Source organism: Anser brachyrhynchus (assembly GCF_964034855.1).
Source record: "Anser brachyrhynchus genome assembly, chromosome: 3".
In the NCBI taxonomy this organism is placed as follows: domain Eukaryota; kingdom Metazoa; phylum Chordata; class Aves; order Anseriformes; family Anatidae; genus Anser; species Anser brachyrhynchus.
In genome coordinates, this window is record NC_137696.1 from 36,099,771 (window position 1) to 36,127,253 (window position 27,483).

Genomic DNA, 27,483 nt, shown 5'->3' on the forward strand with positions numbered 1-27,483 from the left:
TGAGAAAGGACTTGCATGTAGTAATGAATCATGTTTTTTATTATTTTTTTTCTGATGTATAAATCTTTGAGTTATGAAAAGATACCTCCAAGGGATTTTCCAAAGGAAATAAGTATTGGTAAGATCTCTAAGCGGAATATCGATCAGACGGAAAAAGTCTTGGCAGAACTCCTTTATATTTTGTGGAGTCAAGTTTTTATGAAGTATGGTAGACAATTCAAGAAGTTATGAAGGACAGAAGGAACTAGGTGGAATGATTTAAGATTTTTGTATTGTTTTCAAATACTCCTGTATTCCATCATGAATTCTAAATAGTTATGTTTTCTTATCTTTATTTACCAAAATATGTTGTGATGTGCATACGTAAAGACTGCTCAAATCCATTTCTAATATAGTTATTTGCTGATTTTCCATAACATCAAAGATTTCTTAATGAGAATAAAGAAGAAAAATAACTAGGGCTGTTTTCTGAAGTACAGTTGAAAGCATTTTACGAAACTGTACTTCATCTAGTTGAAGATATTTTTTCCTTAGAAAATGGCCTTTGCTTTTAAATTAAAACAGAATGTTTAGACTTGTGAACATATAATTGTGCAAGTATTCTTCTTTTTTTTTTTTTTTTTTTCTCCCAGGAATCTATATCAACCTGTAGATTTGCACAGCGAGTTGCTCTTATTAAGAATGAAGCAGTTCTTAATGAAGAAGTTGACCCCAGATTGGTGAGAGTTATTTGGGGATAAAGGGAAGGAAATTGCTTGGTTTTAGTTTCAATAAACAATTGCAATCATATGGATGTTGATAATTTTATGCTAATTAATTAATTTAAATGCTTTTTTAGATGCAAGTTCCAGTATTTTCTATACAATAGCTACTCTTCTTAGTGTTTCTTTTGGAGGTAATTATAATTAAATGATCAAATGAACCTTTATAAAACCCCTGACACTTGCAGTGTCCATCCCTTGTGTAGTTGAGTCACATCAATTAGTATAGATTTGGCATAGCTTAGATACATAGTACATGCTGTGTAAAACTTACCATATAGGTGAACGATGGTTCTTGTAGCTCTTTTTATAATTAGATTTTCCTCCAATACTGTGAGTTACTGGTAGCTGCTGTAAGTTAAGCACTTTTGAAATTAGAATACTTAATGTGTCCTGCAGAATACATTGAGCATGTTGTGATGTTGAGGTCAATGAGGCTTCTCTGGTACAGCAAGCAGTGTAGTGAGTGATCTGGCATAGTGGATTTTAACCATTTCAAAATGCACTGGAAGGGCAATACACCTGGGTGAAAGCAATCCAAATTTCATGATCTTTTTGACAGGTATAGAACTGAGAAAAACCAAATCTCAGCTGGAGGTAAAACCACCAGGGAATGCAAAGGGTCAGAAGAAGGTCTTTCATAAGTAAATTGACATCAACATAAAGTCTAAGGAGAATGTAGGCCCGCAGCTCAGTGTGGAGCAGTAGACCTGCTGACAAAGGGCACTGAAAAGGCTGTTTCGCCTCAGCTGTTACTTGTAAAGGTTTAACCTCAGGCCCCCAGGTCCTACTAGCAGTGTGTTCTCTGCATTACCTGCAGTGGGGAAAGAACATTAGGAATACTTAGGCCACTTGGACATGGATAAGTCCAAAGGATCAGATAGGATGCATGTGAGGGTGCCGACGGACATGGCTGAGGTCACTGTGAGGCTACTTGGTATCTTTAAAAGGTCATGGCAATCAGGGAGGTTACTGATGATGGGAAAAAGGCAAATATCATGCCTATCTTCAAGAAAGGTGAGAAGGAGGATTTGGGGAACTGTACATCAGTTAGCCTAATCTCAATCCTTGGGAAGATTATGGAACAAATCCTTCTAGAAGCCATTTCCAAACACTCGAAGAACAAGGAGGTGACTAAAAGAAGCCAGTATGGATTTATGAAGAGTAAAATATCCATGACCAACCTGATTGCCTTCTACAATTAAGTGACTGGTTATGTGTACAAGGAGAGTGGTGGATGTTGTTTATCTGTGGTTTAGTAAGGTTTTTGACACTTTCTTCCACTGCATTCCCGTAGTGAAAGAGATGAGATATGGATTGTGTAAGGTTGGTGGAAAACCGGCTGAACTGCTAGGCTTAAAAGAGTGTGATCAGTGATGCAATGATCCCTTGTGTAGCTGGGTCAGTAGCATTCAGTGTCTTTATTAGCAACCTCGATGATTTGACAGAGTGCACTCTCAAAAAGTTCACAGATGATAGCAAATTGGGAGTAGTGCTCAGTAATTTGGGCGATAAGGCTAGTATTTAGAGAGCTTGATAGGCTGAAGAAATGAGCAACTGAGAAGAATCTAATGAAGTTAAACTAAGGTAAAGTCTAAGTGGGGTGGAATAACCCCATACAGCAATACAGCTGGACACCAATAAGATAGAAAGCAGCTTTGTAGAAAAAGTCCTGGTGATCCAGCTAGACTTAATTGAACTTAAGTCAATAGTGTGATGTGGTGATGAAGACCAACCAAATGCTCTGCTGTATTAGCGAGACTGTAGGTCAAGGGAAGTTGTTATTCCCCTCTATACAGGACTTGAGAGACTACATTGAGAGCAGCAGGCCTACTGTTGTGTCCAGACCTTGATTTACTGAAGCAAGGCCCAGCAGAGTGACATCAAGATGGTCAGGGGACTGGAGCAACTTATATAATAAGTAAAGGCTCAGAGTTGAATTTATTTACCCTTAAGAAGAGAAGAATAAAGGAATCTTGTTACTTTATATCTGCCTAATAGGTACAGAGAAGGCAAAGCAAGAGTCTTCTGAATGATAGACCGTGATGGGACAACAGGCAATTACAGTATCACAGTATCACAGATTTCTAGGTTGGAAGAGACCTCAAGATTATCGAGTCCAACCTCCGACCTAACACTAAGTACTCCACTAAACCATATCGCTAAGCTCTACATCTAAACGTCTTTTAAAGACCTCCAGGGATGGTGACTCCACCACCTCCCTGGGCAGCCCGTTCCAATGCCTAACAACCCTTTCGGTAAAGAAGTACTTCCTAACATCCAACCTAAAACTCCCCTGTCGCAACTTTCGCCCATTCCCCCTCGTCCTGTCACCAGGCACGTGGGAGAACAGACCAACCCCCACCTCTCTACAGCCTCCTTTAAGGTAACTGTAGAGAGCGATAAGGTCGCCCCTGAGCCTCCTCTTCTCCAGGCTGAACAAGCCCAGCTCCCTCAGCCGCTCCTCGTAAGACTTGTTCTCCAGACCCCTCACCAGCTTGGTCGCCCTTCTCTGGACTCGCTCGAGCACGTCCATGTCCTTCCTGTAGCGAGGGGCCCAAAACTGAACACAGTACTCAAGGTGCGGCCTCACCAGAGCCGAGTACAGGGGCACAATCACTTCCCTAGCCCTGCTGGCCACACTGCTTCTTATACAAGCCAGGATGCTGTTGGCCTTCTTGGCCACCTGGGCACACTGCTGGCTCATATTCAGCCGACTATCAACCAATACTCCCAGGTCCCTCTCGGCCAGGCAGCTTTCCAGCCACTCATCTCCCAGCCTGTAGCGCTGCTTGGGGTTGTTGCGCCCCAGTTGCAGGACCCGGCACTTGGCCTTGTTGAGCTTCATACAGTTGACCTCAGCCCATCGCTCCAGCCTATCCAGATCCTCCTGCAGAGCCTTCCTGCCCTCAATTGACACGTTGCACCACATGAAATTTTAATTATATATTTGGAAATAGTTAAAGATTAGGAAACATGTTCACCATAAGGGTGGTTATATATTGAGATAGGCTCCCCAGGCAGAATGTGGACCTTCTGTCCTTGGAGATAATCAAAATGCAGCTGGACAAGCCTGAAGCAATGTGACCTATTTAGCCCTGCCTTGAGACGCAGTTAGACTAGATGACCTTATACACTATGATCTAGCTCCACACCAACTCTTTTATCTTGTTTCTTTGCTAACAGAAATAAGAGTTCTACACGAAAATGTTTGCAACAAGAGTATTCTATGAAAGTTTAGATATGGTGTCATCTCATTTTGTTTTTCAAAAGTCTATAGTAATTGCTTATTTAAGACTTTCAATGTATTCTTTCAGAATATGCTTTCATTTTTTCAAATCTGAGAACAGGAGGGAAATGTAAAGCAGAAAGGCTGTAGTGATGTCACTCATAGAATCCTTCTATTGTCAAGTTCTATAGAAATAAGGCATACTACTGCACTGGAACAGTTTGAATATTAAAAAGCTAAGAAACCTACAGGTACAGACCTTCCTTGAGATTGGTCCAAGGAACATTTTATTAGTTAGGAAGAACGAAGTCTGTAAAGTTACCATTAAGAAAAAAAGGAAGACAAGTAAATGAGATGTAGAAATAGAATTTCCACACTAAACCTGTAGGCTGATGTTCATATCCCAAAGAGCAGCAGAGGAACTCTGTGGAATGAATCAGGGATTTAGGCAGGGAAGGATAAAGGTAGTAATCCATGTTGGTAAAGCATGAAGCATTGCAACGTAAAGAAAGCATGTTTCTTCTTTTGGTTTGTATAACAAAAATGTACCCTAGGTTTTTGTTTTTAACATTTGGTTAGTCTTTCTTTTGAAATATTTTATATGCCTCTAGCTTTGCATGCCATATTTGTTTGAAGATGTGCTCTTTAATAATAAGTTTTACTACATTAATAAACCTTTGTTACTTTATTTAATGTAATTTTCTGCATTACTTAGAAAAAATATTTTTCTAAATATTAAATACACCTATTAAAGATTGGTCAATTCAGCAAACTATAGCAGATGATGATAGCTACTGGGTCAGCATGCTGTGTATCAATGTTTTCTGACATGGGAAATATTTCAATGAGGTTACGCTTGTTGTGCCAGAGCTGCTTATATGGATACAGAGAAAGAACTATAGATGCATTTCAGCATACCTTCTGTCTCTGTGAAAGAGCTGTCAGATAAAAAAAATAAAAATAAGTTCAGGGTTTATTTGTTTAATTTTGCTTTCCAAACAATTTCTAACTGTAACAACATGACAAAAACAAAACACACACACCAAAAAAAAAATACAGCATGCACTGAACAATTCTTACTTTCTGGTTGTCTGTCCTTTTTGTCTTTCTCATGTAGGCTTTGTAGTAACAAATCATGTAAAACATTCCTTCCATGGCCACAGAAGCCTCTGATTGAGGTGGAACACATGCAGGCTCCTGAACATTTACTACATCCTGTGGAGCTATACTCCACAAGTTTGGTATGTCTCGCTCTGCAGGATCATTTAGCAAATAAAGCAAAAGTGGACTCAGAAGGGTTAGAAATCTATCCCCTCTTGTGGAAAAGGCAAGGGAACACAGGTACCTAGACTTTATATGGCTCTGCGCTCGCTGTGGAATTTGTTGCCCATCTTAACTACCTAAAGTATATTCCCAGTGTGCAACCTGATTATTCAGTAAAGTGCTGAATTTATGATTTTACGTCATTTATTTGCATTATTTATCATCTGTAATTTGAATGCATGTTTTATAAATAGAGTGCAGAATACCTCTTGGTAGATCTAACGTAAGTCTGACTGCTGTGTAAACTCTGTTCTTCATAATGGAAACTTCCTCACTGTATCTTACTAAAAGTTGCATATGTACCCATTTTCCTTGTTAAGCAACTTAGCTTTGTATTTCTCTCACTCATGACCAAAGGATTTAATTTAAACTGAAAACCAAACTGTTGAGCCTGAACTAAGTCTAATCTAATCTCCTCTGGTATTCATTTAAAAAATATAAGGTAAAATATTATCCTACTGTAGAATTTTGTTTCCTTTAATACTACTTGAAAATCAATATTTTATCCACACCCTGAAAATTATGTTGTTGTCAGATAGAGGTTAATCATGCTAATAAATTTGTACTTTAGAGAGGGTACTATCACTCACACCTTCTACTTTTTTGTACTGAATCCACAAATTTGTTTTATTTTATTTACTCTTGGCATAGACTGTGTCAAAATGTAATACCAGAGTAAGGCAATCTAAAATCAGGTGAAAATGCTTGGCCTGCAATATTCTTGAAGTATTCTTGCAATATCTGTAACTAGCAGTTCACCATCTTAATAGATTCTTAGATGAAGTATTTTTGACTAAGTTAACCTTTCATAATTTGTGGTAACAAATATGTTACCAGTATTTTTACAGTTAAAAAAATATATGTATGCTTAAAATATATACGTATATTAAGTAAAATAATTCAAAGTTGAGGAAATTATAGTTAAACATTAAAAGAAATACAAGTATTTGAAGGAATTTTAATATCCACTGAAGGTATGTCTAGAGTCTCAACAATCTTTTTTTCTATAAAGTGTATGCAATCAGGAATAATTCATTTTTTCGTGAAAATGTTATTTTCTTGGAAACATTTTGCACATGGAACTGCAGAATGGTTGAGGTTGAAGGGACCTCTGGAGGTCATTGTCCAAACCCCTGCTCAAGCAGAACATGTAGAGTTGGTTGCCCAGGACCATGTCCAGAAAGGTTTTGAATATCAGTGCACTCATATGCCTCTATAAATATTATTGGACTTCTGATGCATTTGAGCCATTATAAGGTGATGCATCATTAAAATGATCCATCTTAAAGTAACCAAGAACTCGTTCATTCATGTTTTAAACTCACATATTGTCTTTGAGTTGTAGAATTTGACCTTGGGAGGATAATGATTTCTAAAATATGTCTTTTATACAAATATTTTCCCCCAAATACATTTTCCAGTAATAACCTATTAAAATTTAAAAATCTAGTACAGTTCTGCAGATCACATTCTCAGTCATTACTGTTCATTAAAGCAATTGCATTCTCATAATTAAATTAGTAATTTAATAATTACATAGTTGCTGTATCGGCAACTGATACATCCTGCAAATTTGTATGCTATAATTCTATTAAGAGTGGATTGTTACATGTAAGGTTAAAATGCTGATATTGTTCTGAATTCCTGTTTCTAAAGGGAAAGGAAAAATCACTTTTGGTATGTAGTTCTCTTTCTAACAGACCTCAATCAGTTCTATTTTGTGTTTTCATCACTAGCAAGCAAAACTAACGTTTTTGCTCCTCCTATGGTGAATTTTTTTCTCTTGCAAGTAGTCTTTTGAAGTCTATCTGTACAATCATGTCTTCTAACACATAAAGTTTATGGAGTTTGGATGACTTTTCTTGTTTTTATAAATGGAAAAGAAAAAAAAATGTATGCGTGATGTATTTGAGTTCTTATTTCTTATTTGGTGTATTTCTGTTCTGGAAAAAAAAAAAGAGGTTGTTTAAAACAAATAGAGAAAAGCAAAGTAAATATTTCCCTAAACTTAACCTTCTAATGCAAAATTCATAACCTATCTAATAATTTGTAGGTGATGCTTTCTTTATACTTTGCTGTTTGTAGATGGTTGTCCAACTGCAAAAGGAGATCCAGGAGTTGAAAGATGAGCTGGTACTGGTGACTGGCAAGCATAGAACATCAGAGCTTTCACAAGAAGAGCTACTTCGGTAATGGCTTACATTGTTTTTTTCATTTTCTTCTTTTGTGGTGATAGTTTTCATCAGTTTCTTTGTTGGCATAAATATTTAAATTCATCTCAGAGTTTTAAAGTTTTCATAGTGAATAATAAAATGAAGTTAGATGCCAGGTTAGAATGGCAGTTTTCCATGAAAAGCTGTATGAGGCTGCTGGCTGTGTTTCTGCAGTCTCAGCTTTGAGGAACTGAAGTAAAGTAAATGCAAAGGATGGGAATGCCTGACAGATGCCATGCAAAAAAAAGTGTTGTATAATAGTGCAGAATAAAAAAAACAGTATTTCTCAAAACTGGATATACGATCTAAGTAGAACTCAAGAAACATTCTTTGTACTGAGAAGGGTCATGCTGTAGTGTTAGTTTGACATATGTCAAGAGAAAGCCTGCATTTCTAATACACAATTAATCAATGTCTTAAAAGCCAAATATTTAAATTTTTTACTGAACATGCTATTCATTTATGTGTTGTAATATCTTACAGCTTTAAGTAAAAGATCAGCGCAGAATATAAGAACTTTCTATGTATAATGTAAAAATATTTTCTTAGGGCTAAAATTTCAAAATAGCTATATTCAGTTTTGAGATTTGAAAAATTAAGCGATCTTATGGGATGGACCTATTTAATCTCTGTGCCTCATCTGTATAAAGTAGTAGTAACTGTTCTGATATTCTGTTTGTTTGGTATATTAATGATAATGAAGGTGCAAGAATTTTGACAATGATTTTAATTTAACTTGGAAGTGTTCCAGAAGAAAACTACCAGTGCTAAAAATTTCCCATACCATCCAGGAGATTCTGGAAATACGTAGCAAGTTGCTACCTTTAATGTTGTCATTTTTCATTATCGGTTTTGATTGTTTTGTTTTGTTTTAATTCAGAAACTAAACGACATCCATATCAAGGATGAGGAGCCAGATAGCATTATATAAAAATTTCTTGTATAAAAACAGAGAAGTATCTTTCTTTTTCTTTACATAAGAAATTAAATGACCTTAATGGCAAGTTTCTCTTTACCCTGACAGAACTAGTCTTTCACAAGATGAGCCACTCTTGGGGACTTTATTACGATACACATAAATAACCTATATATTCATTTAAAGATATACTTTCCTAACATTATTGTAAAAATCTGTCACGTGAATTTTCCTTTGTGACCTTTCTTGCTGTTTAGTTTGTGTAGGGACATTGATTTTATTTATTTATTTATTTATTTATTTATATGCCAAGGACATGAACCTCACTTCCTAAGATTTCCTATCTGACTTTTTGTTATGAAATTAGTAGTCTCATAGGCGGAAATGGGTTCACAGCTGATGAAAGTTTTTAACATAAGTATGCAAAGGAAAACTAAGAATGTACAGTCTGCATAAAGTTGCACTATAGCATATGTACAGGAGGCCTTGTTTCAAAAATGCATAACTAAAAAGTATAGCAGTTGAATATTTTTTCCTTTTTATCTTTACAGCACAATATATGGAGTGTTACCTTGTCAGAAAAGGTTGCTCCTGAGATAATAGCAAGGAATTTTGCATCCCAGTCCTCCAAAGAGAAGCACAGAGGAGACTTTCTGCCTTTAATGAGTTTCTACCTATAATAAGACACAGAAAGGGAAAATAGCCTTCAAGGACCTAAGCTACGTTAGGACAACACAAAACTTTAAGTTGTTTAAATTTATCTTGTAGGTATGTTTACTCAGGCTCATGTAGTACATGTGTTTCAAAAATGTGTTCTCACTTGGAACAAACGCCCTTGCAATTAAGATTCAGAACCAAATTTAAATACTGCTGACTGAGGTACAGTACATTTCCTGAGAATCACTAATCAGCAAGAAGGACCACAAAGGATTAACCTTGTCAGTAATAAATTCCAGATAATGCCCTTGTTCAAAGATCTCTTTTTTTTTTTTTTTTTTTAATATAGACTTAAAATGGAAAGCAGACTTGGGTGTACAGAATTTTTTATGGGTGACATAGTTTCAAGCAGAAGACACTGCTAGAGAATTACTAACATATACATGAGCCAGTCGGACTGGCTTATTGATTCTGTATGCCAAATGGAATGTTGAAAGAAAAAAATCTTTTTTTTTTTTGGACAGTTCAAATGGCAGGAAAATGGTAAACGTCAGGCTCTGAGTTTTGCATTTGTGCATGTTCTTGCATGCAGTGTTCACAGGTAAACAAACCGATGTGAACTTAACAACCAGATAAAAATATAATCAACTAGTAGCATGACAAAGCACGTCTTCATTGAAAATACCTTTCCATATTTTTATATATTTTGAGCTTACTTTCATTTGGTTAATATTTGTGACCATGCTGGCTTAGGTCTGTCTGAGCATCCTGTCATGATCATTTTAGAACATTTACGAACATTCACAGATAACGTCTAACTATTCTGTCTCTAATGAGAGTCTTTTGCTGTGTTATGCGTTAAATCTTTATGACAAATCTGTTTGTTGAGACTGACCATCTGAGTTTGGAGCTACTTGTTATCTGGAGACTTTCCACAAATTAAAGAATAAATATACAAATGAATAGTCCAAACAAAAGTATAGAGTTGGGTGAGGGCTGATAAAATCACAATTTACTATTTCTGGAAAATGTCTATGGTTTTCATCTAGTTTTGCACATAAAATGAAACTTAAATAATATTGCTGATTGGGAGAGATATGGATCAGATTGTTATGACAAACAGAAGAGGAAAAGAAACATGGCAAAGGTGATAGTACAACATGCTATGTTGCACTTTATTCAGAGTCACCACACAATAACAATTCTTAGGGGGATTAGTACTGTAGGGGATTCCAGAGAGAATAATCTTTTTTTGATTGATGCTTTTATAATGTGGCCAGAAGGGAAATTATAATTAGAGTCATTATATATTTCAAATGCTATTTGGACATTTCTGCTCAGTTAAGATATCCTCTGTTTAAACTTAAATAAACTGTATCTTGGCGTGTATATGTATGCATACACATATATATAGATAATTCAAGTTTACACAGTTCTTTTCAAAAGCCTTACACTTTTACCAAAGTCTAGTTGTAAGGAGGAAATTAACTAGTATGAAGTGTTACTAAATATATTTTAATCAATATTTGTTGTATTTTATTTCTTGTTCTGATTCATCAATTCAAGAGAGGTCAAAGCAAAATTTGTCTTCTGAAAGACAATTCTGTGCCAATTTTTGTATTTATTCATTGATTCTTAACACAGATGATCAAAGGTACAAAATATGTCAATGAAAAGCTCCATGCAGTAAGTACATATTTATTTTGTTGTCTCTGCACAAATTCTTTTCTCAGGTACTTTTTGATAGAAGATGGATGCCAGAATGAAACTAGATCTACTGGGTGCATGTGTAGAACCAATACTATCTTTTCACCTATGGTCATGATAATGCATAGGCTTTTGCTCTGTACAAGAGTTGCAGGAAATAAATGCTAGTGATTGCCCTGGAAATAAGTATTAATATCATATAAAATGGTATTTTGTATGTTTCTTGACTTAGTTATACTAAACATTTATTACAATAATGAGCTTCATTCCACTTGCTTACTTTCAGGGTATTCAAAATAAAGTCAGTGGGCTACTCACTGCAGTTCAGATTGTTAGATTTTTAAATATATTTTGTGAACAAGCTGTAGTTCATTCTTCATTGCTTTTTTTCTCACTTGAATCATAGAAATGTCTTCAGATATTTATTTTTTTTTAATTTATTTAATGAAAGGGGAAAAGAAGGTCAAATAGACTTTCATCATAGCCACAGCAATGTCACATTGTCATTCATTAAATTTACAACAAAATGGAAAACAAATGCTCTTGACTTTGCTTATGAATGATCAGTCCTGTGAATAAAGGCACAGCTGTCTAGAATTCTTACTTCAGAATTCTCTGTAAAATGGTAAGATCTACTTTATTATGTCATATTTTTTGTTTTATTATTTTATTCTCATAAATGTTAAACATACATTAATTCTGCTACTCTCATTTTTTTTTTATTTAAAAAGCACGGCATAAAAAATGCAGCTATGCTACATAAGTGGTCCAAAATGTAGTTCGTAAAATGCTTCCAAAATCCGTATTGCTTGCTTTGGATCACACCGTCTACTTCCTCAGCTGTAAGGGGCTGATCTCTAAATATTTCTTTAAGCTAGAGAATTAGTGCCTTGTTTAGAGAGGAGATGAAGGAAAAAAAAAAAAAGAGAACACTTTGCACTATTGAAATAAAAATACAGCAAATAACATCATACATCACAAACAGAAGGAAATTATACCCCCTTAGGTTTCTGTACTATGCTTTAGAACAGGTTGAAATGACATTGAAATGATTCTTACTTTTTAATCTTTTTTGTAAGAATCATGCCAAAAGTAAAAGGGAGAGTCCTTTTCATTTGAATCATTTGGGATATTTTTTTTTGTTGTTGTTGTAAATGAGCTCACTAGCAATTTACAATGTGTGCCCAGAAAGTCAGGATTTTGAATCAAAGTTCTGTGCTCCAGAGCACCCACGCTCCCAGAGCCTTTGCCAGTTGGAATTCTCTGCTAACAGGGAGGGAAGTCCTGGCTTAGCACTTTAATTTATTAATAACTTTACCTTATTTCTTTCAGATACATATGTTATTACAGACGCTTCTATTTTTTACTTCAACACTCATATATTGTTCATCTTACTCATACCCTGGATTTCTCATTACTTCTTTCTTTCTTTTTTCTCTTCCAGCGTTGTGACATCTGTATGCTATCATGGCATTGACAATATTGCACTGTTGTACATTGTAGAGGTTTTAACAGTTACTTGTGCTTAAGCTATTGAAACAATGGTTTAATTTACAAAGCAGAGCAAATGTTCTTATTTGTTGATGTCAGTGTTCAATTTCTGTTGCAAGGTGGAAGGAATAGAAGCGTATTACCTTGGTTTATGTCAACACAGGAGACAGTGGATTTGTGCAGAAGTTAGCAGGCTGACTGACATATGCTGTGTAGGCAATATTCAAGAGAAGCTACCTTAACTGTAGGTTTAAAATATCTCACACTAACATCGAGCTTAGCTGCCTGATTTAGAATCCTCTTAAATCAATGTATTTCACCAGAGGACATTTTTTTTTCTCTTATGTGTTATGAAATCTTCTGTGACAGCACAGTAAGGTCAGATTCCTTTTTTTATTATTTTTTTATTTTACTTTATTTTGAAAAAATCATGGTAACAATTTCCAAAAGGATATGTTCAAATGTGTCTGTTCGTAGCAGATTTTTGAACTCTCACTTAAATCCATTGAATGCCTCGTCAGCAGAGATGCTTCTGAAAGTACCACTAAACATCTATTTGTGCCTCTTGGCACTTTAAATACTTTTTGTAAAACTTTTTCTTTAGAGCTCATATCTAATTAAAACCAGTTAGTGAATCTTTACAAAACTTCTCTCATCTATACTGTAGAAATGTCTCAGTGTTCATCTGTATGAGACCCTTTGACTTCCTTGTGTGATTGGTGTGTGTGTCCCTTGTTCTTACTTTTTATTTCAAGATCTTGCTACCTTCAACTCAGATATTTTTATTTATTTATTTATTTTTGATAGTCTGAAGCTTAGTTTTCTATTTGTACTTTTAGATGTACTCTATTTATTACCATTACGGCCACAAATATTATCAGGCAGTGAGTAGCATTGCTTTATGTATGTGCTTTTGCTTTGTTATTACAAAATGCTGTTCAAGAAGAAAAGCATATACACTCTACTATCTACCTGACATGTTTATTCTCTGCAAAAACTCTGCATGCATAACATTAGTGTAGACATTTTTTAACCTGTATGAGACAGTCGTGGTCATTTCACAGTCCTTGCCAAATCTCCCCTTGATTTATTCATGCAGAGATTTAGATTTGTGTGCATTTCATCATTGGAATGAATGATTTTCAACTGTGTAGAAACTCTTTACATGTGCCATATTGTAGCCTTCTAATTCAGAAGGATCTCTTTACATAGGAGGTAGCAAAAATGTCTTCGCCAGTATATTTAATGAGAGAGTGATATCTGTAATAGGAAATGTATGCTTCTTTCCTTTGCAGTGCAAGTGTTTAATGTTAGTAATTTGTCTGTGGGTATGATACTGTTTGGTTGCTTTACAAAATTAGAAGCGTTATTTGTATATTTTTTGCCCTTTATATACAATTGAAAAAAATCCAAATGATTAATTCCTTGCCAGATTGATTTTAGGTAATCTCTTTGGATACCAACCTGTTGGTTATCTAAACAGGCAGCATATAAATCCTAAATGCTGCTTATAGTATTAGCAAACTGCGTATAATATTCATAAATATTTGTTTCTACTCATCATCAATAGGGAAGAATATGCTTTTGCTCTCTTTTCAGTTGGCCATATTGCTCTGTTCTCCTGTTCTATTCATCTGTTCTTTTTATATTTATAAATATATAACATATGTGTTTTAGAACTTCAAATTTTGACTGTCTGTGGCTTTTGGTTTGGGGATGTTGGTGGAACAAGAGGGAGGAGATCTATTCTACTATGGCCTAAAAATGCCTTATTCTTTTTTCAGAAAGTATGTGTCTCCTAGTTGTGTTCTCACTGTTTTGTGCTGGCTGGCACTTTTTTTCCAGGTTCTCAAGCTTGTTGCCTGACTTGGTGAGATATGTGCTACAGATACCTCCAAGTATAGACTTGATAATGTGCAGACAACTAATTGTGTCAATAATGGCATCTTCGGAGCCATGAAGGAGACATATTATCCGTTTGGCCTCTATAGGAAAATCCTTTTAGAGGTCTCCAAGTTATCTCATAACATGATTTTATAGGAAATCTATTGCAAAAGTCTAGGTAAGCAAACTTCTTTAATTGAAGGAACCTCTCTGCTGATCTCAAGTGTTTCAGTAGCTTCTTTGTTAACAGTCAATTTTTCACAAACTTGGATTTCCAGTTTGCTTGTCATAAAGTTCACGGCTGACACACAAAATTAATTGTTCTTTAAGTGAACTTAATTTTGATAGATGATATACAGTGTTGGTGATCAGGGTTAAAAGGCAAGCTCTCCCAGAAATGAATCATGGCACATGAAACAAGGTCAAAATGAGTCCTTCCAAATACATGTTTTTAGATCCTGCATCCTGCATGCTATTGAGAGCTCTAAACTTTAAAAACATACTCTCAGTTGGCTAGGAGTACTTTTCTGATGCATTTCAGCTGTGTAATTTGCATCCTGCTTCATGGAAACACAAGACTGTTTCAGAAGTGGATTATTATTTTTTTTTTTTTTTAAGATGAAAATCTGTTTTTTGGTGAATGGGTAAAACTGAAGTAGCAGAGCGCTCATCTTACCAATCTGGAATTGTGCTATCAGAAAAATTGCATGGAATCTAAAATATTGGGTATAGAAAACTTTTGTGATTTTTCTGTGGTCTAAATGGTAAGCAGGCTTCATTAAAGAATTCCTGAAAGGTGGAAAGTAACAGAAGAGAAATAAAGTTGTTAATGTAAAAGCTGTCTGTGAGCTGAAGTACTGTATGTGTTTACATTCTTAGGAAAAATGTTATAAAGAGGGGAATGATAGACCAAGACTTTGTGACTGATTCACAGTCACTAATCAGAGACCACTGTTAGTTTAACAAGTTTTCACCCCAGCTGTTTATGACTGATTTTCTTCAAGCGTTCATCCCAGCATCATTGTAAGAACAGACTTGTGTTTTCATTCAGAGCCTGGTATTATTATTCAAACTCAACTAAATCAGCATTGCAATGCCTTTCTTTTTGTACTACGTTAATATATATAAACTCAATATAAAAATGATATTTAAATTCATATCATAAATGATGGGATACTCTTCCATTGGCATTGACTTAGAAAATGATTTACTTCTTTTCTGGTGGGAATTTTTTACTCTTGTTTTCTCTGCTGTTGTTGTTTCATTTGTTTTTGTTTTGTTTTTCTGATGAGCACAGAGAAAGAAAACCCCATTCTTTGTTTACTGTTGCTTTTCACAGAAAATTGGTCTTTATTTGATACTTTCACATTCTTCCTCCTTCGGGGAGTTTCTGTTGGAAGAACTATTCTTCCTGATACAGCAGGATTCTGGCACTAGACTTCGGTACACTCTTGCTCCTGTTAGTGTAAGTTAGGCCTGCTGTCTTAGCTAGGCAGAAGCTAAGAATAGAATAGAGCAGAACCTAGCATTCCCTCTTTTTTTTTTTTTCCCCCCACTTGACTTTAGCAGCTGTAATAATATTAATAAACCTTTAATGGTGTGTAACTTCTTACAAAGAATGCAGCAGCCTGCTTGTTAACAATATTAATTACAAAAAATGAAAGACTTTATTGGTTTCATATTTGTTTCTATGCAGAATCAAAGATTTTAACATTTCTCAAGCATACTTTTCAGGTTTCTTTTGTTGTTGTTGTGTGTTTGTTTTTATATTAGTTTAGTACTTTCACTGAAAGTGTCCTGTGGCTAGGTGGTTGTATATCAGATTATTGTAGCCTCTTCTGACATTGAAATAGCTTAAATTGACTGTCTTACTTTAAAATTGAATATCAAATTCTGAAATAAAGGTATATGCTGCATATTTCCACTGAAGCAATTAAGTGTGACTTGTAAGCAATTCAGTTATTTTTATTCCTGTATTTGTAGCTCACCACATAACTAGGTTTCTACTGAATTTCAGTTAATTAAAAACTGTTTACATCCTTTCTTTTTTCCTGTTGATGTTGGTGCTCTTCAACTTCCTAAGCTAAGCAGTAAGGCGGCTAAAGTCTAATTATTTTCTATAAAGGTTTCTCCAGTGTGAAACAAAATTCCTGGTGTTAGAGGCCTTCTCTGTATTCGGGTTTCTGCTCCAGTAAGGTGTATTTGCTACTAAGCTTTTTATTATTATTATTTCATTATTAGGTCCTTGAGTTGATGAATTTTAGTTAATTTTCATTTTAGTTGGGTGATTTGATTTTTGCCACTAAAGGTTGTGTTACTAAGAGGTTATAATAACTGCATTTTATGTTGATAATAAAGGAGTATAATAACAAAACAAAACAAACATTTCTTCTGCAATCACTCTCATATAAGAACAATAAAAAACAGAACTGCTGTAGTTCTAGTCTGCATAAATAAAGTCAAGGAAGGAAAAAAAAATCTCATACTGCATACAACAGTGTTCATAAATAGTACATTGGAATGGTTTCTTTGTATGTTTCTATGTTGGTTGGGTTTTTCTGCTTGATCCTATCTGTTTCTCATTTTAAGCTTTAAAAACTAAGTGTTTGGTTTTTTTTTTTCACCCCTCTGGTTTATGAATTTCCTTGGAACCCTTAACCATGTCATAGAACCTACATACACAACTACCTTTGATTTTTCTAAAGCATTTTCCCATTGGCTTTTGGCAGTGGGTGTAATAGGGACATTATGTTCAGCCCAAGATGTTTTTGAAGAACAGCTTGGTCACAAACATAGAAATGCTTAAAATATGTAATATAGTCTTTGCCAAGCATGCTCATTCTTTTTTGCAAATCCATTTTGAAAAGTCTCTTCTTTGGGCAGCTTTTTTCCTAATTTCTTCTTGAGAGGGCATGCAAATATTAACCTACTATCCTTGGCATAATGATAGAACATCATCATTACTGCTTTTAAGGACTGGTTACTCAGGTCTTTTTGAAAATGTACTATAATTAATGACTTTTCCAAGAAACAGAACATACTACTTAAGAGAGGTCAGGGTAGATAGTTTCCGGGCTGAGCCAGAACAACTAAAGCAAGATTTTGTAGGGAGTTCTCTGGATAGGTACTCTCTTGTTCCTCTAGATGTTGTTCGTGGCTGGGTTGCTTTATGTGGTTTTCAAGTTTGATACTTGCAGACATAAATTCTTGTGACAGCTTTTGGTTGGAGGAAAATAGTTTAAAATGCATTTATCTGTTAAAGAACTAAGGATCAGAGATTAGGTAACCATCTTTGAGTACATAATTATTGCAAAGGAGAAAGTTACTCTTCATCTTTTGAAGGTAACTGAATGAAAACCAAAAATCATTTTGGCTTTCCTTGTTGCAAAAATGGTTTTCTTGCTCTGCTTCTTTTAACAGGAGGATAACTACTGACTCTATGTGATGCTTTGACTAGGAAGAATGCGTTGGAGTTGTAATTGTAGATGTCCAATATAAATTTCTTAAATCCTTTACAGCTCTAATTTATATGATTATGTGTTCTAGTTTTCATATATTTTATATATGTCATTGTATTTTTTAATATGTCATTTATATATCTCATTGTAATTTTTACATGGAAACCTAAATGTACATAATTTCATCTGCTGGTATTCATGGGGATGGGGATCTTCTTTGTGTTTTTTGTTTGTTTGTTTGTTTTCCGTTTTCATTTATTTATTTGTTTGTTTATTTCTGTAGTGTTCAGACTAGGGTGGTCTGTTCTTGTTCTAATTCTTAAAGTTGAAATTTTAGAAAAGTACCTAAACATACACTGAAGATTCTGTGGTTTCCACCAATTGGCAATGAAACTTAATTGGTTTAAACTTCTGATTTACATTCTGCTATTTCAGACTTGACTCAGTCTTCTGGTGCTCAGACCTGTTTTGGCTTCCACGTAGTCCTTGAGACAGCAAAAAATGAATTGGGCTGTTATGTTTTTTCACAAATGCCAAACATATTAAAAGTAGCATAAGAATCAGGAAATAGGTCATATCTATAACTCCAGCTTGTCTAACTCATTACACTTTGACAAGTTAACTTTGACTCTTGACTGGCAATCAAAAATAGAGCATTTTTTTTACAAGAATTATATATTATTTTTTTCTCTTGAAATATTTTAACTTTCTGCCATGTTATTCTGGTAATGGTAACGGTGGAAGTTAGTGTAATTTTTTTGATTGATTTCCATAGCCTAAATCCATGGTAACCTGAGTATGGCTAAGTCCCTAGCAAACAGGTAATCTTAGTCAGGGTAAAATATCTCCTTTCTACGTTGTAGTTCAAGATTAAAGGCTCATTTTATAGATGACTTCATATAGTCAGTCTAGACAGTCTAGTTATAAAAAATATTTTTGTTTCCTGTTATTCACTGAAATCAATATGGTGCTTAGGATAGTGACAAATACTGACTTTCTCCATGTCCGTGTAATCACTCTATAGCATTCTTCTTAATAGTACAAATGTCTGTCTTTTCCCAGTTACTTATTATTCCCGTTAAACAAATGCCTGCCTCCATGTATGAAGGGTTAGTTCTCCTGGTCATGGTGTGTGTAAAGAGTCTATGAATATCCTCTTATACAACAGACCTTTTTTTTTTTCTTTCTTTCTTTTTTTTTGTTTTGTTTTCTTTCGTTGAACTCTTCATGAGGAAAAAAATCCTGTAGCAATAAGTAGAATTTTGGTATCTTTTGCCCAGTAGTTTTTGTAGTCTTTTAATGTGAGAAGATGATCAATGCCAATAATGCTTTTGTAACTTATATTTATCTTTAAATATCCTCTCTTTTAAGCTCTCCACATGTAAAGTTCACATTGTCTTCAGTGGGTGTTCCATAAATTCAAAAGTCATTAATTTTGCAAATACAGTGACTGGTATAAAAAATGTATTTGTCTCTTGTTCTTTAACTAAAGTGATGAAAATGGGAGAGCACGGTTTATCAGAAACTAGCCAAGGGTTGCTGTGTTCTTTTTCCCCTGTTCTGAGTATAGGCACTTTGTCATGGTAAAATCTGGAGGAGAAAAATAACCAAACCTGTCTGTTATGTTATACTATCATACAGTTCCTAGTTTCCATGTATTTTTCTTCTAAAAATAAAGAATATTGTTGTTGGTGTTTTTTTTTCTGTTTGTCATGCATCTCATAGTTTCATCTTCTCACAGGGAATTGTTACTACAATATAGTAATGCGACAAGTCTTAGTAAAAGAAGTTTCAAAACCAGGGCGATCTCCCAACCAGCTTTAGATACTGTAATATTATTATGACTAAAATTTTGGTTATGGAGTTACAGCAAAATGCTTAAGTAATCAAGTAGCAATAATATTCCCAATCCTGTAATTGAAGAGGATAAATGACTATTAAGGGACATTCAGAAGGCTTGAGTATTATGGGAGGAGCTGAACAGAACTAGTCAAAAAAATGCTAGGGACAGTGATAGTTCTGAACTCCTACTCTTCTCTGACCATTTGGCAATAGATGCAATTATTTTAGATACAGCAGCACACTCAGGTTCACCTAAGATCATCTTCTGAGGATACTAACCTAAATAAACAGTTAAAATCATAGAATTATTATTTACAAGGCATGTGACTGTAATTGTTGCCCACCATTTGCGTATTACCTTAATGGTTACGGCATTTGTTGGGAAGCATGGGCCTTTAATCAAAAACCAGCTGATGGAGTTCAAACTTTCACTTGCTATTTTCCAGAAACATATCTTAGTAAGTGGGTTAGGGGCTGATTTTGGTTTAGAGGTCCTCTGTCCTTTTTCTTGAGGATAATCTGCCATACATCCTGCAACACAAAACCCAGGGAGGTTATAAGAAAGCATCCAAGAGAAAAATCTGACTGTATGCATACAGCTGTGACATCCAGCTCAAAGGGATGGTATATTATACTTGTGTAGGTTTCCAGTCTAGATATTTTAATTGGTTTTGAAAGAGCGGAAGGATGCTCCTGTGTGCCAGATTTTCTTATGAAGACTGATTTATTGAAATAAGAATTACTTCTGCCTACAAAGATGTTGTCAGGTGCTTGATAAATAAGTATAAATTACAAGAGAATGAAATGCTGACTACGTTCCATTAATCAGAAGAGCAGTAGGTCTTTGAGAAACATATAAATATCCGCATCAAAAAATTAGTTGTTCTGCATGGTATTTGGAGCAAGAAAATTTATATATGAAAGTTATGTTATCAGCTGATTCTTGTAACATAAAAATAAATAGTTTTATCTTCTGACAATAACGATAGATATTAAAAATCCTATGCACAAAGCCTCTAAAAATTTCATCTGCTATGTTTTCTGAGAGGACAGGCTTTAGATCATGTTAATTATTAGATGGCAGGAGAACAGAAGGTTATAAAATAAGTGAGAAGAACTAAAGATTACTTCTTCATTGCTTTCAGTTCTAAAACTATGCATTAGTATGTGAAAGTATTTTTTAATATGCAGTTGTAGAATCTCCAGTATCAAATCCAGGTTTTAATATCAGGCACAAAAGTACAATGTAATTGCATAGACTTTGAAGGAAATAGCCTGCTAGTATCAGTCAGCTTGGTGAATCAGAATTTGACAAAGATTTGTCAAAAAATCTTTAAATTCTTAATTGAATTCTAATTCTTAATTCTTTAAATTCTTAACTTAAATTCTTAATTTCTAATTCTTAATGTCAAAAGATCTTTAAATTCTTTAAAGAGTTGTCTGCTTGTTTGTGATTTTTTTTTCCCCCTTAAAAATGTTATGTCTTTTCAGGTTGGATAAGTTAATTGAAACGTTTCTGGAAGATAATGATCCTGAAAGCACTCTGGATGTTGGTGCAGACATGCGCAAGATCAAGTACTGCTTCTCTCATGTGAAGGTATTTCTTTTAAACATAGTGAAAGTGCATCTGGGACTGAAAATTATTTGAAGGCATTTACAGTTGAAAAGAGTCAAAAGAAATGTAGTACAGTTGAGAGGCATTGGAAAAGGGTAAAACAAACTGTGCAATGCAGGGAGGAATGATAGGAATTTCAAATTTAATTAGAAAAACGCAGCAGAATTGTGTAGAAAACCCAGCAAGGATCTCAGCATGTGGTAACTTATAAGAGAGGACTGCAAGTTATTTGAATAAACCCATTACAAGTTATTTGGAAATGGATAGATACATCCATCAGTATTCAGAGCACTATGGAGTCTTTATTTCTGACAAATCAAAAGAGATAAAAATAAAAGTAAAAATACCATGTCCTTGAATCTGTTACACTAACTGTCGTAATAGTGTTGTAAGCCCTTCTAAATTGTTGAAAGATACACTTGAAGTAGGAACAACAGAGAAATTAATAGAAGGTAATATATACTTTGTATTTTGGGATAGAGTTTTCTGATATAATAGTGTAGACATTCCTGACCTTATTGTCTTTAAATAATTAGGTTTCAGTTGTATTGTTAATGGTGAAAGCACTGTAATGCTAGAGAACGCTTGAGTTTATGTGTAGAAAGGGTAAAGTAATTTGTATGTTTGGTAGTGAAGATCAACTAATACAACTTGCCCAACGCTTGATGCAATGCATATAACTTGACAGTCAACTGGTGACATGAGTTTGTTCTCTCAAGAGTCTAGGCAGGCCTTCTCCTTTGCAGCCATAGCTAAACAGTTACAGAGTAGAATAAATACATAGCTGTAGGTAAGGTTACAAGAGCATACCTTATGTTTGTTTCTTTCTTCTGATAGCAACTGATGAACCATTCAAAGATTTCTGATAAAAAAATGGTCTCACAACACACCTCTGAAGAAAAAGACACTAACAAAGAAGTGGGAAAAGAAGAGTTGAAAAAACTGAAAGAACTTCTGCAGCAAAGAGACAATGAGATCAGTATCCTTTGTGAAGGAAAAAATAATATTTGGGTTTCAGCTGATGTGGCTACAATATTTTTTTCTGTATGTGAGATAGGAGTTGGCTGTATGAAAGGAATTTCTCTCTGTTGACCCCATTGTGTTAAAGCAATTACTCAGTTCCCAACTTTTATATGGCAGGACCCCTACTTTGCACCTGCTTCTATTTCAATTGTGACCCAAACCAAAAGTCTGGATTCGGGCACCACTTATCTTTAGAATGGTCCAGCCAAGATCCAAATACTGTGGATAAAGCCACACCTAAAACACTTTCCTCAAGCAAATTAAACCTTTTTGTAGAACGGGAAATTCTGATGCTATATGAAGATAAATTTATTACCTTACAAAACATGCACCTTTAAAAATTAAATTAAAGCTAAGGCCTTTAGCATGTAAAAATATTAAACTGCTCAGATGTGTTTTGTCCATTTCAGGGCCTCACAGCAGACAGGAGTAGCTGCACCATTGCATGATGAAGGTAGGGAGTTATTTTTAGCTGGCTGACAGAGCTGTTGGCAGACCACAGTATCACCATGTCCTTAACTTTGTGGCTACTCTGTGGGTAAAATTTGAAAGTGGCAGAGAACTGAAAAACAGCTTTGTTTTCCTATAGATTTATAGGTAACATACTTGCTTTCACAGTTATAAGTAAAAAAAAGCAAACTCAGCTGTATTCTTCATATACAGCAATTCCAGATTTTTTTTTTTATGTGAAAAGATAATTAATTTTTATTTCATTTGCATGTAGCATGTTACCAGTCTGAACTGAGGTGGCAGGAAAGCTTCTCAATTTTTGTTTTGTCACAGAAAATGTTTGCATTCCAAGGGGCACTTTCAAATAATTTTAGTCATAATACTGAATTATCCGTTTGTTTTTTTTTAAAAAAAAATTGCTCAATTTTGATATCAGTTTTCAGGTCTGGATATGCTTCTGGATGTACAGAAACATTTCTTCCTGATATAAATGATTTAATTGGTATGAAGTTGCTAATGAGAAAAAGCTAAACATCTATATCAAATGCTCCTGTACTTGATAGATATATATGGCTTTGTTTGCTGAAGTACAAGGAAGAAGCATGTTGGGTAAATCCACATAAGAGATATATATAAAAGTATAAAACTTTGAACAAAAAACTATTTTTCAGTATGCAGCCTCTAAGTGACAGTACATCATCATTAGAGATTTAATAACATGACTACTGTGATAAAGCGATGGGAAGTATTGAAGCTTTTTAGTCAATCATAACTAAATTGTAAAATGTTTTATTATTGCTACCCAGTCTAGTTAATAATATTCCCCAAAGACTACTTAGATTTTCTGTGGTTTAATTAGGATTAGAATGAATACCATATTAGATATATATATACACACACACACATATATATATCTCTCTCACAGGAAGTCCTGTGGTTTTGGCTGAATGTAAATAATTTTCATTGTAAGCCCTCTATCTGCTGTTACGCAAAATGTATTTCTATGAAATATACTTCTAATAAATATGTAGTGTTATTTATTATTTAGTAAACCTTCTTATTGTGAAAAGATTACAAATGTGATACTCTTGCCAATCTACCTGTAAGTTAAGGGTTTCTTTTCTTTTCTTTGGAAATTTTGTTTAAAGAATTTAAAGAGTAAAAAAGAGAGTGTCACACAATGTCAATAAGTTATTGGAGTTTTCATTTCTGTTTGTCTGTAAATATTTTTATCAAGCACTGATTGAATGGGATCAGCAATTGTGGTCAATGTGTGAATTTGTTAGTGCTTAGTAGAAATGATTCTGCTGTTTCGCAAAAACTAGGCTGCCTGGATATGATTATAAAAAATATGCCCAACTCTAAATTCACATTCACAAATGGGCTTTTATATGTGAATTATTCCATTGAATAAAAAAACTTAGGGATAAACAAAGAAGATTTTTGCTATATAGAAGAAACCCTTGATGATTTCCTTAATGTATCTTGCAGATATTCTAGTAAATTTGCTAAAAAAAGAAAAAAAGAAAGCACAAGATGCTCTTTTCCAGCTTAATGCTCTCTCTGCTGGTTCTGCAGCCTTGGAGCAGTCTCTTTCTATAAACTTGGAAGAAAAGTGGAGCCCATCTAACTGTTTTAGACTGAATGAGGCAAAAGATCTCAGCTCTTCAGTTAACAGACTGCCTTTTCTTTCCAGACAGACAGGTTAGTGTAATTAAGTGAGCAGTTATTGGGTTATTTCAGTATGATCTTCAGCATATTATTCAGATGTGTAACAGAACCAGAATTTTATTTTCAGTACCAGCAGTATTGTGCTAATTCTGTATCTACAAATTCAGGGATTTAAATTTATAGCCCTCTCAAGGTGCTGATGGCTGTAACAAACCGATGTTAATCCTCTGTTGAATGGTCCTCCAGAAATGGAATATAAATTCAGTTGCAAGCCTTTAAATCTTCAAGTAAATTTGTTCTCAGAAAAGAGTTTTTCTGAGCATAACTCATAAAAAATATTAGGATATAACATTTTTCCCCAAAAGATTTGGAGGTAGTGACTTTAAACAAAAAAAAGAAATCTAAACCAGAACAGTAGATATTGAAAGAAGTTCTGTGCAGGCATTATTAGTCATACAGTATCCTAAAACACCAATAAACACTTTTATCTTTTAATCTTTCAGCCTAGGAGAGAAACGTTATGTTCGAATAGAATGAGATTTCAGTAATTATGCTTCTAGCTCTTATATCAAATTGTAAACACAAATCTTTTTGTGATTGTCTTTAAACATTTTACTTATATTATACTATTTTGGCATCTGGTTTTTATTTAATTTTTTAATAAACCACTGTGATTATTGTTATTATTACTAAATTAACGTGATCAAATGAATTGAAGCCTTAGTTCCAGAAATGACAAATAACTGCATTTTTGTGCATGTGAATAGTTTTATTGAAATGCTACCTTTCTGCAGCAAGACCTTGGTAAGTGAGAACAAATTCAAAATTCTTGTTCTGATGTATTTAAAAATAATAACTATTTGTGAAGTGGTTCAATAACTCATATCCTTTGCAAACAAGTTAGAGCTGAATGGATAAATAATGCATTCATTTCCGATAGCTAACACACTGAGTATAGTTTTACCATGTGCCATACCTTTGTCAGCAAATGGGTACTATTCATCCGTATGTAACTGATAAAAGATCTCCTAGTAAAGCCAATTTTTGTTATTCATTCTTTACTCTACTTGAGCTGTTTTGTAAAATATATTAGGTAAACATACAAAATACTGTTCATTGAAAAAAGAATAATTTGGAACAGATGGTTGGCACAGGGAACCTGCTACAATGATAAAGTATTTTCTTTGGCTAATCAATAAGTAAATGTAACTGATTCCTATCCTGTTAGGATAATGAGTTTTAGATGGACTTCTGTCATGAAAAGGTAATTTGTTTTGAGATGAGACTTTTTATATATAATTGGATTGCATATTATATGGCTTTTTCATCCTGAAAGTAACTATAAACCTATCCCCTTCTTTCCATTGCTCTTTTCAATCAGCTTTGGGTCAGATTCCGATATTCCATGATATTCCAAGTGGACATGAAAACAATAAAGTCCTCAACAACCAAGATGCAAAATGTGGACATAAAAACCCTCCCTTAGTTTCACTACAATTAATTTATTTTTAAAATTTGTGCTCATATTTCTGTGAGGACTACAGATAAATAAGTTATTTCTAGATTATTTTAAGTGGCCTTATATGTCTGCAGTCCTTTCCAGTGGCCTGACATTCTGCCACAAGTCTAGTCCAGTAATGTTGGTAGCGTTAGGACTTCTCTAATGTATTGCTGTTATAACGATAATGCCTTAAAACATTATTTCTTAATGTTTGTGTTATGGTGCTCAAGGAATACTTTAGAGTAAAAAATGTAATAGTAAAGGAAAAAAAAATAGTAGAACAACTGTTAATAATACAACCCATACAGCTTTACAAGGATGCCTTAAACCCAATCTTGGGGGACCAGTTGTCTTTCCAATAATATAACCGAGTTTCTGTGCTCTCCCGTTCTTTTGTGTCTCTGAGAATGACAGCATTTTCTCCCTAATGTACAAATAACTATATTTTTCTCTTTCTTTTGTTTAATTTCTTAAAGTTTTTGAAAATAAAAAGCTTCAATACATCTTCATATCGAAACTAACACTTTTAAATATAAGTTCATGAAGAATAGTCAGACTATTACATATTTTTCAAATCAGTTTGTAGATACAATAAACCTAGAAGGCTCTCAAGAAAAAAAAAAGGCGGGAGTAAAAATCAGTGAAAAGACAGCCAGTACTAGGACAAGCATTCTATGCCGTGATAAAAACTAATAATAATAAAACTATAAGTTATAGTACTGTTGGATCGAGATCGCATTAAAAACGGGGGGGCACATCTACTTAAGCATCCCAGTTTCTTTGTAGGCAAGTTACTATATTGAGATCCTTAGCTGCAAAGCAGTATAAAATTTCAAATGGTTACAACAGTTCTATTTTATTATAAAGCTTTGACAGTGCAAAGATATAGTGGTACATTCTTTGGCAGCCAAAAACCCTCAGCTCTGAGTGCTAATGGCTGGGATATGACTCTCTTTTGTATTGGACTCAGACCTGGACATATACGTAAGCTTCAGACTTGATTAACCCAATTAATTCCACCTAACAATGAAGCAAAATGTTCTGAAAAAACACCAGTTGTGCAAAGTGCAGTGGTCAACTTTCATGGCAAAATATTATTTGCAGGTATGTTACTTTAATGCTCTGATATCCACTAAATAGATATTCTGACTGAAAGTTTTCCTTTTAACCTTCAAATTTCTCTATGGAATTCAGAAGCCATCTTTCTCATGGTAATTTCTGATAGCTACAGACCTCCTACAATGATAAAATTATCATCTGTCTCAGTAGATTTGTGAAAGAATAAGAAAGAGGTTTTGATAGGAACCATTACAAAAATATGAAATGCTTTTCTCAAGATTTAGGAATTACCACAGACCTCACCAGGTTTCATAACTATTTTTTCTAATGTCTTGTACATAGTTAACACAGATATTAAAGAAATCCCAGAAACTTACATTGTCAGCTCCAGAAGTTATAAATACTGACTCATACATCTTAAAGATGAGGATAAATATTCAAATCATTAGATTTCAGGCCAGTCAGTTTTAACAGATAAGGAGGCAAAAGCAGTATTTAATATTTTTTAATATTTAATATTAATATTTTGGAAAAAAAAAATTCTTCTGCATACCAAATTTTCAGAACTAACTGAAACCATTTGTAGAACCTGATTTTACAAGATTTTAAAGATGTATTTAACTTTAGTCATGTAAATAACGTCATGGGATTTATTAAGTATGTGCTTAATACTTCACAGAAAT

General features: G+C 34.2%; 1 protein-coding gene across 2 annotated transcripts in view; it reads left to right on the forward strand.

The window, feature by feature from the left end:
- The window catches only part of KIF6 (kinesin family member 6), a 174,151-nt gene that overhangs the window by 51,583 nt on the left and 95,085 nt on the right, over window positions 1-27,483 (forward strand). For both annotated transcript variants that reach the window (XM_080585370.1, XM_080585369.1), the window contains exons 9-13: window positions 633-719; window positions 7,399-7,502; window positions 20,973-21,078; window positions 21,934-22,075; window positions 24,061-24,273. In XM_080585370.1, the coding sequence (XP_080441496.1) occupies window positions 633-719; window positions 7,399-7,502; window positions 20,973-21,078; window positions 21,934-22,075; window positions 24,061-24,273 (652 nt within the window). The remainder of the gene's footprint in view (window positions 1-632; window positions 720-7,398; window positions 7,503-20,972; window positions 21,079-21,933; window positions 22,076-24,060; window positions 24,274-27,483) is intronic.